This window comes from Drosophila busckii, chromosome 2L (genome assembly GCF_011750605.1).
Source record: "Drosophila busckii strain San Diego stock center, stock number 13000-0081.31 chromosome 2L, ASM1175060v1, whole genome shotgun sequence".
Classification (NCBI taxonomy): domain Eukaryota; kingdom Metazoa; phylum Arthropoda; class Insecta; order Diptera; family Drosophilidae; genus Drosophila; species Drosophila busckii.
In genome coordinates, this window is record NC_046604.1 from 8908120 (window position 1) to 8923381 (window position 15262).

Consider the following 15262-nt stretch of genomic DNA (forward strand, 5'->3'; position numbering starts at 1 on the left):
CGGCACAATTTTGGAAGAAATCAATGAGCGAAGATCAAGTTTGGCTGCGTGAGATGATTGCCAATCGCCAATCTGGCATTTGCTACAAGACTGAGCTGTAAACACAACCACATGTCAACTATAGTTAATCAGCATATTAATCTGAGCTTATCACTTGCAGCGCTAATACACAAGACCCAGAGCTGCGACAACGACAGATCTCTTACTGCTGCGCCGGCTATGAGAACCGTGGCAGCTCCAAAATACTCAAATGTGAGCCCATCTGCCGTGAGGATTGCTCGAATGGCTTTTGCCTCTCTCCCGATGAATGTGAATGTGCGCCGGGCTATTATAGAGAGCAGGCACAGTGTCGCAAATACTGATATCTACTTGAATAAAATGTAACTTGCAATTTGCTTTGCCATGGCCACAGCTTGATTAAAGACTAAACAGGAAAACACATGCGCGCTTATCGCACTTGCTTCAATGCAAATGCACACACAACGAAACTAGCAAGCAAGAGAGCAAAAGAGCGTAAACGTGAGAGAGCGAGCAGCGAGCTGCAGTTGCGACTGAGCTGGCTTTGCTTACAGCGGCAGCGGTTAACAATAAAAGTGAATTGATTATTTGCTGCTAGAATGAAATGAGTATTTTAACAATAGTCAGTGGTTTTGAAAATATAACTTTAAGTATGTATTTATTTTCAATGCAAATGCACACGACGTAGAGCGAGAGTAAACGAGAGTAAGCATGAGAGAGCGTGCAAATGCTGCAGCTGCGACTGCGCTGCTTATCTTAACAGCGGCAGCGACTATTGCTGTAAGCTTTGATAACAGTCAGCAGTAAAAGTGAATTGATAATTTGCTGCTAGAATGAAATGAGTTTGTGGTGATCAAAATATAATTTTAAGTATTTATTTTGAAGCTTAACGCTGCTTAGCATTGGCATTAACACCTCTTGCGGTTGCTGCTCTCTAATTGCGTCTCTTGTTTATTTAAATATTTCCTAGAATTTTTATAAAAAAAAAAACGTCTGTTTGCTTGGGTCATGCCCTGCAACAACAAAAACAACTACCAAGTGGCCTTCACTCTATTGATACGAAGCCAGATTAGAAGCCAAGCTCGCTAAGCTCTCGCAATATTCAATTTGATATTTTTGCTCGATTGTTAGTCAAAGTGCAGCCGCAGTGTGGAACGGACGTGTGTGCAAATCAACAAATAGTCTTAAACATTTAAAGCCTGGTCTAAAAGTGACATCAGAACATGACGTCATCACGGCAGCTGTTGCTGCTAACTGCGCTGCTGGCGACCTATGGCGCAGCTCAAGCGCAGTTCAAAACGGGCATCAAGGGCGGTCGCCAGCTGCCAGCCTCCGGCAATCTGCAGCTGTCCGGCAACGCCAGCGAGCACAGTCATTACACTTACACCAACTTTATACCCGCGGAGACCTACATGAGTCCGGCCAGCCTGTTCGGCAGCTATGTGCAGCCTACGCCAGCAACTCGCGCGCCTGAAATTCTCGACGAGACCGCCCTGTTCATCAACAAGACCAGATCGGCCATGGCCAGTGGCGTTTGCTACAAGGAAGTGCCGTAAGTTTGATAAACTGTGCGCGTGTGGGCGTGTAAAAAATTCCAATTGCATAAGCGCGGCTAAGCTATCGCGTAGTTGGAGCTGCTTTGGAATAACAAAGCCAGCGACACAATGAACTGGCGACCTCGACATCCTCAACTGATAATGACTTCAGACTTGAATATAAATACTATATGAAATTGCTTGGGCAGCGTATACAGCATATAATATAAATATTAATTCAAGCTGCACTTCTATTGAGAACATCAGAAATTTAAAATTTAAATACCACGAATGACAGAATAAGAATTAGTAGGATAAAATAAAAGAAACTTCTTATTCCCTGTTGTTACAGGGAAGCAAAGCAATTTTCTAAATAATTATTATATAAAGGCAACATTACCTGTTTGTTATAATAATTCAGTAAAGTTAAAACTAAAACAAGGAAAAGATTTTCTAAGCCAATATTCCTTGAATTAGCCACATGACTTGAAGGGTATTAACAATTTTTTTTTTTAGGTCAATTAGCAGCAATTTGAGAATGAAAAGGTTTCCTTACCCTTATACTTGTAAAGAAGTGCGGTCATATATATATTTGAACTAGAAGTAGACCACGCAGCGTCTTTTTGTTAATCAGATAAAGTCTATGCCTGAATTCAATGTTTTCAATGCAAGTGAAAATCGTTGAGCTTAATTCACAAAAATTCTCTTAATCGATTGCTTGCCAAAGGTTATCTACTTTACGCCTTGAGTCTAATTCATGCAAGAATGAGTGTAAAACCAAGATGGCGGCGCTGCCTTAAATTACATTAGCGTTTAATGCGTTTTTATTTGCAGCACATATAATGAAATAACTTAAAAAATATAAAGACACATTTAATTTAAGCAAAGAAGTGCGGTCACATATATATTTGAACTAGAAGTAGTCCACGCAGCGTCTTTTTGTTAATCAGATAAAGTCTATGCCTGAATTCAATGTTTTCAATGCATGTGAAAATCGTTGAGCTTAATTCACAAAAATTCTCTTAATCGATTATTGAAGGTTACCTACTTTCCCTGAAGTCTAAGTTCATTTTAAATGAATTTAATAGCTTTCTTTTTTTGCAGCACTGTCTCATTTGCATGACGGCAACCGGAGAGAACTAACGAGGCAACGGCAACCACCACGGACATGAAGTCGCATTAAGATTGTTGCGATGGAACTCAGAGCCGCAAATTCCGCACATTTATCGTCGCTGCGAGCCCATCTGCGACGACGATTGCCCCAACGGCATCTGCACGGCGCCCAACACCTGCGTCTGCATGCCCGGACATGTGCGCACTGGGAGGGCAAGTGCATATCCACCTGTCCGCTGGGCTGTGGCAATGGCGTGTGCGATGAGCAGAACGAATGCCGCTGTCGCGAGGGCTACAGCTTGGATCCCGTGAGTCGCAAGTACTGCCAGCCGGAGTGCAAGCCGGGCTGTGCCAACGGACGCTGCGTGGCGCCCAACAAGTGTGACTGCCTGCAAGGATACAGACGTGGCGCTGACGGCGCCTGCTTGGCGGTCTGCGAGCACTGCGAGAATGGACAGTGCACGGCGCCCGGACACTGCAGCTGTCATGCGGGCTTCCTTAAGCTCGAAGGACGCTGCGAGCCCATATGCGAGCAGTAAGTAGCCCCAAGACCAGCTAACCAAGCAATATGCCATTGATGATTCTTTGTTTAAGGCCCTGCAAGAATGGCGGTCGCTGCATTGCGCCCAACACTTGCGAGTGTCCTGCTGGCTACGATTGGGATAGGAAGAGCGCGCAGTGTGTGCCGCATTGCGATCTGCCTTGCCTGAATGGCAACTGCATTGGCCAGAACCGATGCGAGTGCAAGCCCGGCTATATACTGGACGAGCAGCGGCCCAATGTTTGCCAAGCCCATTGCCCGCAAGGCTGCCACAACGGCTTCTGCAGCGCGCCCAACTTCTGCATCTGCAAGCCCGGCTTCATCAAGAGCGGCATCAAGGGCCGTCAAGGCTGCCAGCCCGCCTAATCAAACGCAACACTTCACACTGTACTTCAAATATAATTAAACAAATGCCCAATTAGCGCATTGAACTCGTACTGCAATTGTTGATTAAAGTGCTGCCTCGCCTGGCGACTGCTGAGCTGCTCCACCAGCTGCTGCGGCTGCAGGCAGCGATCGATAAAGTGCAGCTGCCCCATGTTGCACTGACAGTGGCCGCTGGCATCGCAGCTGCCTGCTAGACAGTGTTGCTCATCCGGCATGCAGCCACAGATGTTCGGAGCTATGCACTTGCCATAGCGGCCACATGAGCTGGAAATATTACGCATACGCCATGTTAAAGTTAGTTTAGAGTTATTTGCTCACTACTCACTTGTCACACTTGGGCTCGCAGCTGTTGCCGCGCAGCTCGTAGCCCTCAAAGCAGCGACAGACGCCGGGCGTAATGCAAACGCCATTGCCTTGGCCACAATCGTCCGCACAGACGGGCAAGCAGCTTGTGCTGTTCAAGTCATAGCGATAGCCCTCGCGGCAGTGGCACTTGTAAAGCGATTCGCATATGCCGTTCTCACAGTTGCTAAAAAGAGAAAAGATTAGGGCAACTAGTTTAAGCGAATATACGAGACAGTTGCTCTTAAGCTAATTGCGTAGATGGTGTCGATTGCACTTTTAATAAATTGAAGAGTTTAGATTAGAATAGGTTAGAAGTATTATCTCTTCTCACCTATGCCCGATTTGGGCCACATGATTGAACATTTGTTTGCTCTAGTAGATACTACAAATTTAACAATTTAGTTAATTGCTATATCCGATTTGCTATTCCTTCCCTAAGTACCTAGGTTACGTATTTCTCGCTAATCGATCGGAGCTCTCCGAAATAGGACTTAATAAAATTTTTAAGTTTTTAGTACTGGAGTCGCCTTTTGTCAACTGCAGTGATAGTTATAACTTTGATAACCTATAAAACAGCAGAATTGAAAAGAGGAATAGGGTGATGGTTCCTTTGAAATTTCAGTTTAGCCATTTCTGCGTTCTGTTTGAAATAATTTGCATCGATTCGCTTTAGAAATATTATCTTTCTATTCTTTCAATGCTTGTTGTATTTTGTGCTAAAATTCTATTTCAAATTGAGATCATGAAACAACCTGTATATTAATGACTTACATATAGCATTCGGCTTCGCAGACATTGCGCTGCGGTCTTTTGATGTAGCCCGGAAAGCATTCGCACTGATTGGGCGCCACACACTTGCCGTAGCCACAGTCTGGAGCGCAGATGGGCTGGCAGCCCAGCTCCTGGGTGCGTCGATAGCCAGGCGCGCAGTCGCATTTGCCAGGCGCCACGCACTGCTCGTGTGTGCCACAGCCCTTGGGGCACAAGGCGCGACAAAATGCGCGCGTCTCAGCGTCCAGCGCATAGCCGAGATCACAGGCGCAGGTGCCGTTCAGATAGCAGCGTCCATGCTGACAGGCAATGGGACAGCTGTGAATGCAGGCGCCCTGCTCGTTGCGCACAAACTCCTGGAAGCACTCGCAGCGTCCCGGAGCACGACAGAATCCATTGCGACAATTGTCCGGTGAGCTTTGCGAGCAGTCCGCTATGCATTCGCCATTGATGGCGCGATAGCCCTCGCAGCACTGCTCGATGCGGTGATAGTAGATGGAGGAGCCATTGCCACGCACCGGCTGATGCTTGTGCGTCTGGAAGAAGACAGCGCTGAAGGCTTTCAATTGGACGTGCTTACTCGAGAGCAGCGCGGATTTGAATACTCACGGCAGTTCGCGCTGGCAGAGATGTTGCTGCTGCTGCTGGCGCGTCTGACTCAGCGACTCAAAGTCGTTGGGTGAGAGAATGTCGCCGTAGAGTTCGCTGCCAGCAGCTGCAGCTATAACTAGCAGCAGCAGCAGCGGCGCTCTGCCCGCAATTGTTGCTGTGAGTCGCCGATTGCTGACGTGCATGTTGTCGCCTACAGTTACGTCCAACGAATGAGCAAGCTGCGTTGGTTGCTGCCGCCCAATCAGCGCCTTATCAGCAGCAACTGTTGCGTATAAGAGCGCGCAAGCTTGATAATAAAATTACTAGGAATCGTTATTCATTTCTAATATTTCTCTTACGCTATTGCATAATTACAATGAGTATGCGGGTCCTTTATTAAGGCACAACAGAAGCTATTACTAAATGCTTCTGACTAACTAAATTATTATTTTGGGACTCCACACACTATAAAAGCGGCGCAAAGTTCTGATTTGGCATAAGTTTATTGAACGCTTGCAAAGTCGCACATTCTGCTAAAGAACTCAAAGTACAATTGTAAAATGGCTAACTTTAAAGTTATGGGATTGTTATTTAGTGCTAAGCTGCTGTATTGCACTCAATTCGGCTCACGTGTGTTATTTAAACAAAGACTGCAAATTTGATCAAATTTGCAAGCAACACAAGTGTGTGGAAGAGTGGACTACCCCATCAACTACAACGGAATCGACTACCCCATCAACTACAACGGAATCGACTACTCCATCAACTACAACGGAATCGACTACTCCATCAACTACAACGGAATCGACTACTCCATCAACTACAACGGAATCGACTACCCCAACAACAAACAAACCTTGTCCTTGTCAAACATCGACAACACCTAAGCCGGTTACTGATAAGACAACCACACCTGCCCCAATTACACCAACATGTGCACCTCAAGTACATGAAAATTGCACCAAGACCACTGAAGTTGTCCTATGGACGATTTTAGGATTTGTTCTTGGAGCAGCAATTGCAGCAGGTATTGCCTACTTCTTGTATTGCAGGTGTAGAAACCACGGATCTTACAATGCCGCACATTCAGTCGAGAGATAAGATCAGCAACAATGACTATTTAAATAATTTTATGTAACTTATTAATAGTTTATATTTCATGTCTAGATATCAAACTTTGCATATTTTATCAAATCTTTATATTGTAAATCGAAAAGTCATTATTTAAATAAATACAATTTTTAAACTATTTCTTAAACATTTGTTTCTAGCTTAAGCTAGTGACACTTGCTTTAAAAACTAGTTAATAACTAGTCTTTTTATAAAAAATATAAGTTATTAAGCATGAAAAAAAGAGCAAAAAGAATATGAAAATAAAGACATCCACAGATGTCGAAAGCAAAATAAATAATACTTATTTGGGAACGGTTAAAGGTTAAAATCATTCAAGATGGAAAGTCGCAAAAAGAAGTAAAGAAAGCTCTAGAATATTGTATCGAATCGTTTCAAATCACTTTTCATTATAGTAACAACTATATCATACAACTAATATGTATAATCAAAATCTTATTATCAAACAATCTACAGTATAGTTGCTACCCAATTCGTACTACTAATAAATTAACAGATTATAAATCAGATTTAAGATCTTACAAATTAAAATTGAAGGCACGTCCCAAATGTGAAAAGTCCTTAAAATTCTACATTCGTGTAAGTTTGAAACCTGCAAAGATTGCAATTTAGATGGGAAATCATCGATGTTTCCAAGCATTGCGAAATATTTTATTTATGTTGCAAAAACTAAAAATATTATGAACTAATGAAAATTAATAAAAATAAATCTTTTATTGCGTGTTTGAGCACACATTATGACTACATCCATATATCCAGCTCTACTCTAAATACGTCAGGCAGTCAATGCAATGTTGAAAATTATTCAAAAGGTTATTCGGAAAATATGAACACAATTTGTGAGTACTTTCAACCTGATTTCACAAAAATAAAGAGCTTCCGTTTTACCACTTTTGATATCATCATTTAAATTGAATGCGCCACAAGAATTATTCGACACTATTTGTTGTTGTTCTTTCTTTGCGTAATTTAAACTAAAAGTTACTTACGTATAGCTGTTCAAAAGAATAATTGATTTGTTTTTATTCTAAATAGTTTTACTCAGAAGATGTGTAAGCTCTCGCTAGTTGTGGAAGCTAATCAGAAGTTAATATAGTCGATCCACAACTAGTTTCTACAAGTGAGCAATCTTTTGAGTAGTGATTTGAGTGGGCACCTGCAGGAAGTTTTTGTTTTGCGGTGGAATGATTAGGTGGGTGACGTGTGAGCTGGCGGAGACATGGGGGCTGGGATGACCATTGCCATGATGATGCGTTGCATTGGACGATGCAGGCGGCAAGTAGGCGGCAGCTGTGGTCGAGTGCTGATAACGTTGCTGCTGCGGCTGCTGCTGCTGCTGCTGATGATGATGAGAATGGTGTAACTGCTGTTGATGATGATGATGATGCTGATGATGTTGCTGCTGCTGGTGGTAGCGAATCTCGTCGTACAGATGCGAGTCGAGGCTGCCTTTGCGCGACTTGGGCAAGGCTATGGAGTACATTGATTCCTTTCTGGCATAGGCGTAAGGTGGCGTCTTGATCGAGGAGTTGTTGCTGGGCGTGTCATACAAATCCGTTGGCACTGCATGAAACATGATCATATAGTAAATGCGCAGCAGTAAAAAAAAGGGAACCACTTACATACCCTCAATTGTTTGAGCATGCTTGGCTGGCGGCTTGGGCAGCGGCTCGTGAAAGATTTTGCCCACATTGGCGGACTCGGTCAGCACCACCTCCGGATTGCCGGCAGCGGCTTGATGCGAAATATGCCCATTGGCGCTATAGACAACTGCGTCCTTGTGCAAATGATAGCGTCGATAGACATAGAGAAAGCCCACAGTAAGCGCAATCATAAGCACCAGCAGTATGATGACCAAAGTGCTGAGCAAACTGCTCTCCTGATTCGCTCGCAGATTCGTCTCGCCAGCAGCAAAGCCCGCCAAATTGAGCTGCGGTGTTGCATCCTGCGCTGTACCCGCCGCCGCATTTGTGATCACGTGTATGACGTCCGGCGAGCCCGCAGCCGAGTGCAGATTCTCCAGCAGCGCATTGCCCGACTGGTGCACTATAATCTTGGGCGTATGCGTCGCCTCCTGCAGCGGCTGCTTGATCACTATAACCTCGGGCAATGCACTAGGCGTCACCGCCTCATGGCTCACCTCGCTCATGCTGCCAATCCTCCGGGCAATGCTGTTGATATTATGCGTTAGATTCGCCATCGTCGAGTTTATGGTCGCCAGCACCACGTGGCTGACATTCAAGGCGCCCGCATGCTCCTGGGCAATGCAGTCGCCCGTTTGGGGATGACAAAGCTTGTTCGAGCATTGGCAGCCCTTGCGGCACATTACGCCGTGCGTGCCCGGCGGACAAGGCTGTTCACAGCTGCAATATGATAAGATAATGAAATCAAGTAAATAATATTATTGAGACGTTAAACAACTTTTAAATTATTGTTGACAATGCAAAAATAATTTGGCATTGAATTTCTCAGCACTTTGATTTATTTAAATATTGCAATATAGTATAATAACTTTCACGAAGTCGGTCGAACTCAAACTCTTCTCATGTTATGTGTATGAAATATACGATAATGAAATTTGTACCCATCATAGATAATGCATAATGCATTATTAAATAATGTTTTCGACCTATAAATATAATATAATAATAATATGTTAAGATCATCAGCAATCCACAGTGGTAGGAATTGTCTGCTTTTACTTTTATTTTATTAGTTTTAATAAAAGCCAATAAGCAATAACGTATACGTAATTTTATAAGCACTTATAATACGTTTGCTATCTATATATATATAAGTATATATGAAATTATAAATATTTTCAACTAAGCAAGAATTATTAAAAATAATTTGCGGATTGTCCTGCAATTATTTTGAATTATCTAATTCTAAATCATTTTCGAAAATAATCGTAAGTTATTTTAATTATGAATGTTAATGATTATTACGAATTATTTGAATTATATGTTTAATACTTACAATTGTCCCGCCCAGCCAGCAATGCAGTGACAATTGCCTGTCTTATTATCGCAGACAGCGTCGTTTTGACACTGGCAAACATTTTTGCAGTCCAAGCCCCAACGGTCGTGATCGCAGCCTGTTGATTAATATTTGTTATTTATTTATTTGATACGCAGTTACTTTGCTTACGCTGTGTGCAGTGCTTGCCCGTGTAGCCCTCTTCGCAGCTACAGTTGTCTGGTGTTAAGCAGCTGCCACGCCCACAGCCGCCACGGCAAATGGGCTTGCAGCTGGCCTGGCTATCCGACAGATTCCCCTCATAGCCTTGGCAGCAAAAACGCACCAAGCGCGTTTTATTCAATTTCTACAACAAGCAAGCAGAAAAAATATGAAGTCACTGTTTTGTTTTAATACATAAAATATATTTTATCTTGCTAGTGTTAAATTCCATGCGTCACACACTTGAAAATATTATCAAACATAACTTCCTGTGCATAATTTGCGCTAATTTGTCAAAAATGTGTGTCAGTTTAAAAGAAGCAAGCAAATTGTTAGCACGCAGCTAAAATATTGTATTTATTATAAACCGAAAATGCAGCATTTGTGGTATATCCTTTTCATTGCCTGCTCTTCGCTTGTGCTCGCAGGACAATCGCACATTTTGAAGCCCCCCGGGTTCACAGACTCCACTACTACGGGCTACTCTACAGGGAGCTCCACTACGCTTAGTTCAGATAACTCATCAACTTACATATGGATATCAACAGACTCATCAACCGAGTACATATCAACAGAGTCAACCAGCACTCCGTTTGCAGAAACTACAGTCGATGATGTGCCTGTGCCTCAAGCTGCATCTGATCTATGGCAAACGCCTTTGGCTGTGACTGCGGCTGTCCTGCTAGTTGCTCTCTTAGTGTTTGTGGTTTACAAAGTGCGTAATCGCGGCATTTACTTAATTAACGCCTATCGTGAATAAGATATAATAATATAAAATTCCTTCGCATTGTGTGCTATGCCGCACACAATAGAATAGAGTATTAAATTGTTTACTTGAGTCATTGAAAGAAACTCTTTAATTGCCTTCCAGAGCGTTTTAATAAAGTTAAAGTTAATAATTGTAGCTTCAAATATCCTTAAAATATGACTTAAATTTGGTGTAAATAAATCTTAAGACAAAAGTTGGAAAATATATGTTAGTAAATGTTGATTAAAAGTACTTTAAGTGCTGCATAACTCCCTAGCAGTTATGCAACGATAAATTTGGGACTTAATTTTGCATTATCTCTGGCACTATTAGAAAACAGTGCAGACTCTAGGGGATAATGACTATTGTAACAAATGAAATTACAAAATTACAAAAGTTGATTTTATTTTCTATTACAAAAGTTGATTTAATTTTCTGCGGCCTGCAAATCCAAAACAGCGCAGATTTTTAAAAATGTTTTGTTTTTGCCAACAGAAGTAAATTCAAGTTTTTTTTAGATTTAAAACAGCTTGAAAGAATACAGCTGGTTTTTCAGCTTTGAATTAGCTTCGTTTTCCACACAACAGATGGCGCTGTTGGTTTTGCCAGATGCAGTTGGACACAGTGATCCAATCCGAATGATTAAATGGAAGCTGGAGCAACTCAACAAACAAAGCCTTTCAAGAACTGGATTAAGCTTAATTTAATTGTGATTGTTACCTTAATGAACGCAGACTAACGTGAGAATAAAGTCTGAAAACTTAGAAGAAGTTACTTCAATGCGAATTATTAAACTCATTTAGGGCAAAGGAGATTATAAAAAGCTTCCCAACATTTAGAAATTAGAATAGCTCTATTACTCTTTTTACAAGCCTGTTAATTCGATATTAATAAACACAATCGTTCGTTGGTCAGACATATATGTAAATAAATGATAAAGAAACTCTTACAATTCCAACGGAATTATAGCTAAGAGGGATATCTATTAAAGTGTCATATATAGTTATATATGCAAGCAAGAAGTCTTCAATGTCAATTCAGCTTTGTCTCCATTGAACTTTGCAGCTTGTAAAGCTGTAAGCGCTGATTGCGGTAAATCTCTACACCGCATTCCCCACGCCCACTCCCACACCCACGCCCACAGCATATACTACACCCCTTGAGTTGCCAATTTAATTGAATAACTGAATGCCATGCTTCTCACAATTATTCCCAGTACCAGTCCCAGCACCACCAGCAGCAGCAGCTGCTGCTCTGTTGTTGTCGAAGTTCATTCAGTCAATTCCAGCGCTCAACTCAACTCAACTCACGCATTGTGTCGTCAGTTGATGATGAATCTGATTCTGAATCTGAATCTGTGTGCCACATTCTTTTAACGTGCGCCTGTCCGTTTGTCCGCTTGTCTGTTTGTGTGGTTGGCATAAATTAATAAGGCGGAAATTTTAATATAAATACTGATATTCGATTCGCCGCTGTTTTTAGTTTCATTGTATGCGTAATTAAGCGCAGCCTTTTGTCATAAGCATAACTAACAAAGTAATTGAATATAGTTTAAGCTTTGTATGTTGAGCAATGCGGCGATTCAAATTACGTGCACCAGTTGCGTAGATTGTAGAGCTTCTAGCTTTGATTTAACTGACAGCACATCAATCATTTGTAATGAAATTTTCACACCGAGGCGCCGACATTTCGAAAATCTTTCGGCACTAGTATTACAAAAATATTTGAAACAAGTTTTCAACTGTCGCGTAAATGGCTTTTTGGGCAATGCTAAAATGTTGCTGGCTTAGCGAGACTTTTTCATGTTAATTAATTAAACGCAATTGGCAATTAGCAGCAGCATTTTTGCACTATAAATAAATATATTTTGTTTTCAAAGCGTTGCAAATAACTCACACTGAGGCTTTGAGTTTTACGCATTTTAATTGTACGTAGTATAAATATTTAGAAAATTTAAAAATCAACATGCATCAACTATAAAGTCTAAGCATGAGTAAAAATAATAATAAATTTAATTTGCAACACACACACACACAAACGCATAGACATAATTAGAAGCTCGCAGCCGTAAACTAAACCGAAAAACTGGCTCCATCTTATGCCAGTTGGAAAAAAATAAATAAAATAAAAACCAAGTCGCTGTGATGCAATCGAAAGTGTGTCAACAGCTTTGGCAGCAACTGTTGCTGCTGCAGATAGATCTGCTGGTGATCTATCCAAATGCGAATGCGAGTGCGAGTGCGAGTTAAGCTCGCGGGTTTTCCGCTTTTCATTTGCACTTTCCATTACTGACACCATGACATAATTATTTGGCCAAGCAATAGCCCAAAACAAAAAGCATATAAATGCTTAAAAACCTGCAGCGCCTGATTAGGCTGCAACCGCAACCGGATTCTGTGCAACGCTTGTTTTTCTCGATTTGAACAGTTTGAACAAATCTCTAAGTGGGGTATATGCGCTTTGTAAGCAAATATGTTGCATTAAATACAAGCAAATATTTGATGTACGAAATGGCAGCAATTTTATAACGTATACGCCATGCTTGCCGAAAAAATGCATATAACTTTGACAGCCAAGGACGCAAACCGGTTGCAATTAATGCTTTAACAAAGATTTTCATGCCGCAGCTGTGACTTCCGTTCTGCGCCCCCAGTTCTGCTGTGCAGCAGGCGGTTGTTGCACAATGCGCGAGTTTGACAGAACCCATAAAATAAACCAAAATGAACCGCATATTTATTTATATGAATGGCCAGCCAGCCACCACTTGGCCAGGCACGCTTCCTGGTTGGCAAAACGAAATCAGGTTTCTGGGGCAACTGGCCAGCCAGCCAGCCAGCAGCCAGCGAAGGTGTTGAGCATGACGCAACAGTTTGTGCAGCTTGCCGCAAAGGCAGAGCCGGCAGTGAATTGCACTCACCTGCACGCGCATCACCTCGCGCATTTCCGTCTTGTAGGAGGCGCAGCGCGGCGGTATCTCCAGGCACCAGCTGGTGGTGCGCACACGCACGGGCTGTATCTCGGGTATCTCCAGGTGCTCGACATAGGGTTCCTCGCGTGTGCAAATATTGCCCGCAGCTTGTATTGAAGGCATCGCTTCGATTTCCTTGAGATGCGTGTTGACGCGCAGACTGCTGTTTTGACTGCGCGTGTGGCTCAATTGCAACAGCAGCAGCCAACAAAGTGGCAAGCTGCGCCTTTTTATGCATTTCATATTTATACTGCTTGCTTAATTTAAATTGTTTCGTTATAATTTATTGCACACCGTTCACTTTCTTTAGATTCTGTTTGCGCTTTCCGCTCGAATTGCGTGTGCGCGCGGATTGCGACTCTAGTAATGACTGTTTTCTCCGCTGGCTGGCGATTCAATAACTCAGTCGCCAGTCAGTTCCTTCTCCAAAAAAAATAAAAATGAAACAGTAAACAAATGCGAGTACACACAACTCGTAAAAATAATCAAAATAAAAGTTGTCATTGCAAATTGTCGACGGCGACGTCGACGACACTTTTGTCGAGCTAATGAAGGTTGCTCCGCTGTGTGTTGCCCAAGGGGGGAAGTTACGCAGCTACACAGTCTAATTCTACCAATGAAAGTGAATGCCGACACACACACATTGAAACTCAAAAGTCTCCACTGCAGTGATCGCCAACTCACGATGATTGCATCTAATTGAAATGTTGATAATGTCCTTAACATGTTGTCGCTGACTGTTGCTGTTGTTGCTGCTGCTGCTGCTGTTGTTGTTGTTGTCGCTCGCTTTTGTTGTTGCTTGCGCTTTTCTGTCGTTTGGCGGGCAATGGGAGATTGTCAACATGTGACGAAACGTGGGAGAATGCTACAAATTGCTATTAACGAATCCAATAATGTGTTTATTAAGTAAGCATTGCTTGAGATAGGCTTGCCAACATTTAATTTTATTATTATAAGCGCTCGCTACGCGAAGAATTGAATAAACTGCAGTTGAAAGTGCGTTAAAAAATGAAGTAACAATTTTGATAAAGCATATTAAACATTATATTTATATTATCTAATGTAATAATAATTCAGAAAATAATTCACTGTAGCCAGTTATGGACAAGTGGAGTTGGAGCGGAACGGAATGTGTCTGATAACAAAATACTAAAGTTTTACATTTATTCCAAACCAAAAATCAATACAGAAAATTTAACTTTCTTTTTAGCAACAAAATGAGCATAAGACACCAATGCACTCAACATGTTTTTTAACCAAGTTATGTCGCACCGTTTCCATTGTTTGTCTAGCTCTACGTATGGGCGTAGGCAGGTGTAAAAACAAGAGAAAATTCTAGAAAATTTTAATTAATAAGTAATTTCCAGAATGTATAAACTAATGTGGAAATGGGGACACATACAAAATATTCTGAGTCTGGCGTATGATAAACTTACATACCAACAATTAAAATCTTATAAGTTCTCACTAGTAATTACTGATCCACTACTTAGTTCACTAACATTTAGCAGCGTATCTTATAATTTTGTATTCTGTCTAAAGCGTCGGGAATCAATCGACACCACATGCTATACTAATGCTATATTAATGAAATGGGTGCCAATCTTCAGCCCCACTGTACTGTGTAATTCCATTTTTATTGTTTTTAATATTTCAAATGAACGTTGCTTTGCTCTTTTCTCTTAAGTAACATTAGTGTCAATGTGCGCCAACTTACAGACACGCACACACACACATACACCTAACTCAGGCACACACACATTGATTGTAATCTAAGTGTAAACAAAGTTTCACGCAATGCCAGCATAAACTTGTTCGCCACTCACTTAGCTTAAGTATCTGATTTCTTAGACGAAACTTTAAGAACAATGACACTCGGTTGCACTCCATAATGTGTGGACTGGAGCTTGTGGTCAAGCTGGTCGCCCGCCCGC

At 41.8% G+C, this 15262-nt stretch overlaps 2 protein-coding genes across 2 annotated transcripts; one reads left to right on the plus strand and one right to left on the minus strand.

Annotated features, from left to right (window-relative positions):
* Window positions 1–1137: 1137 nt before the first annotated feature.
* On the plus strand, window positions 1138–3644 carry LOC108594413 (multiple epidermal growth factor-like domains protein 10). The gene is given in 5 exon segments (XM_017998449.2): window positions 1138–1570; window positions 2658–2763; window positions 2766–2871; window positions 2874–3201; window positions 3261–3644. Coding segments are annotated over 5 exon segments (1182 nt in total). The 5' UTR covers window positions 1138–1241; the 3' UTR covers window positions 3574–3644.
* On the minus strand, window positions 3581–13672 carry LOC108600274. The gene is made up of 10 exons (XM_033294175.1): window positions 13278–13672; window positions 9583–9757; window positions 9412–9529; window positions 8059–8795; window positions 7551–7995; window positions 7321–7406; window positions 5320–5584; window positions 4711–5262; window positions 3920–4123; window positions 3581–3858 (listed from the first exon to the last, which is right to left on the minus strand). The coding sequence occupies exons 1-10, from the start codon at window positions 13569–13571 to the stop codon at window positions 3600–3602; spliced, it is 3135 nt and encodes a 1044-aa protein (XP_033150066.1). The 5' UTR covers window positions 13572–13672; the 3' UTR covers window positions 3581–3599.
* Window positions 13673–15262: the final 1590 nt, after the last annotated feature.

Coding starts and splice junctions, on each gene's coding strand:
- LOC108600274 (XM_033294175.1), bottom strand. CDS start 13,571: ATGAAATGCATAAAAAGGCGCAGCTTGCCACTTTGTTGGCTGCTGCTG. Junction 9,758..13,277: donor GCGAGGTGATGCGCGTGCAG/GTGAGTGCAATT, acceptor TGCTTGTTGTAG/AAATTGAATAAAACGCGCTT. Junction 5,263..5,319: donor CTCTGCCAGCGCGAACTGCC/GTGAGTATTCAA, acceptor GAAAGCCTTCAG/CGCTGTCTTCTTCCAGACGC.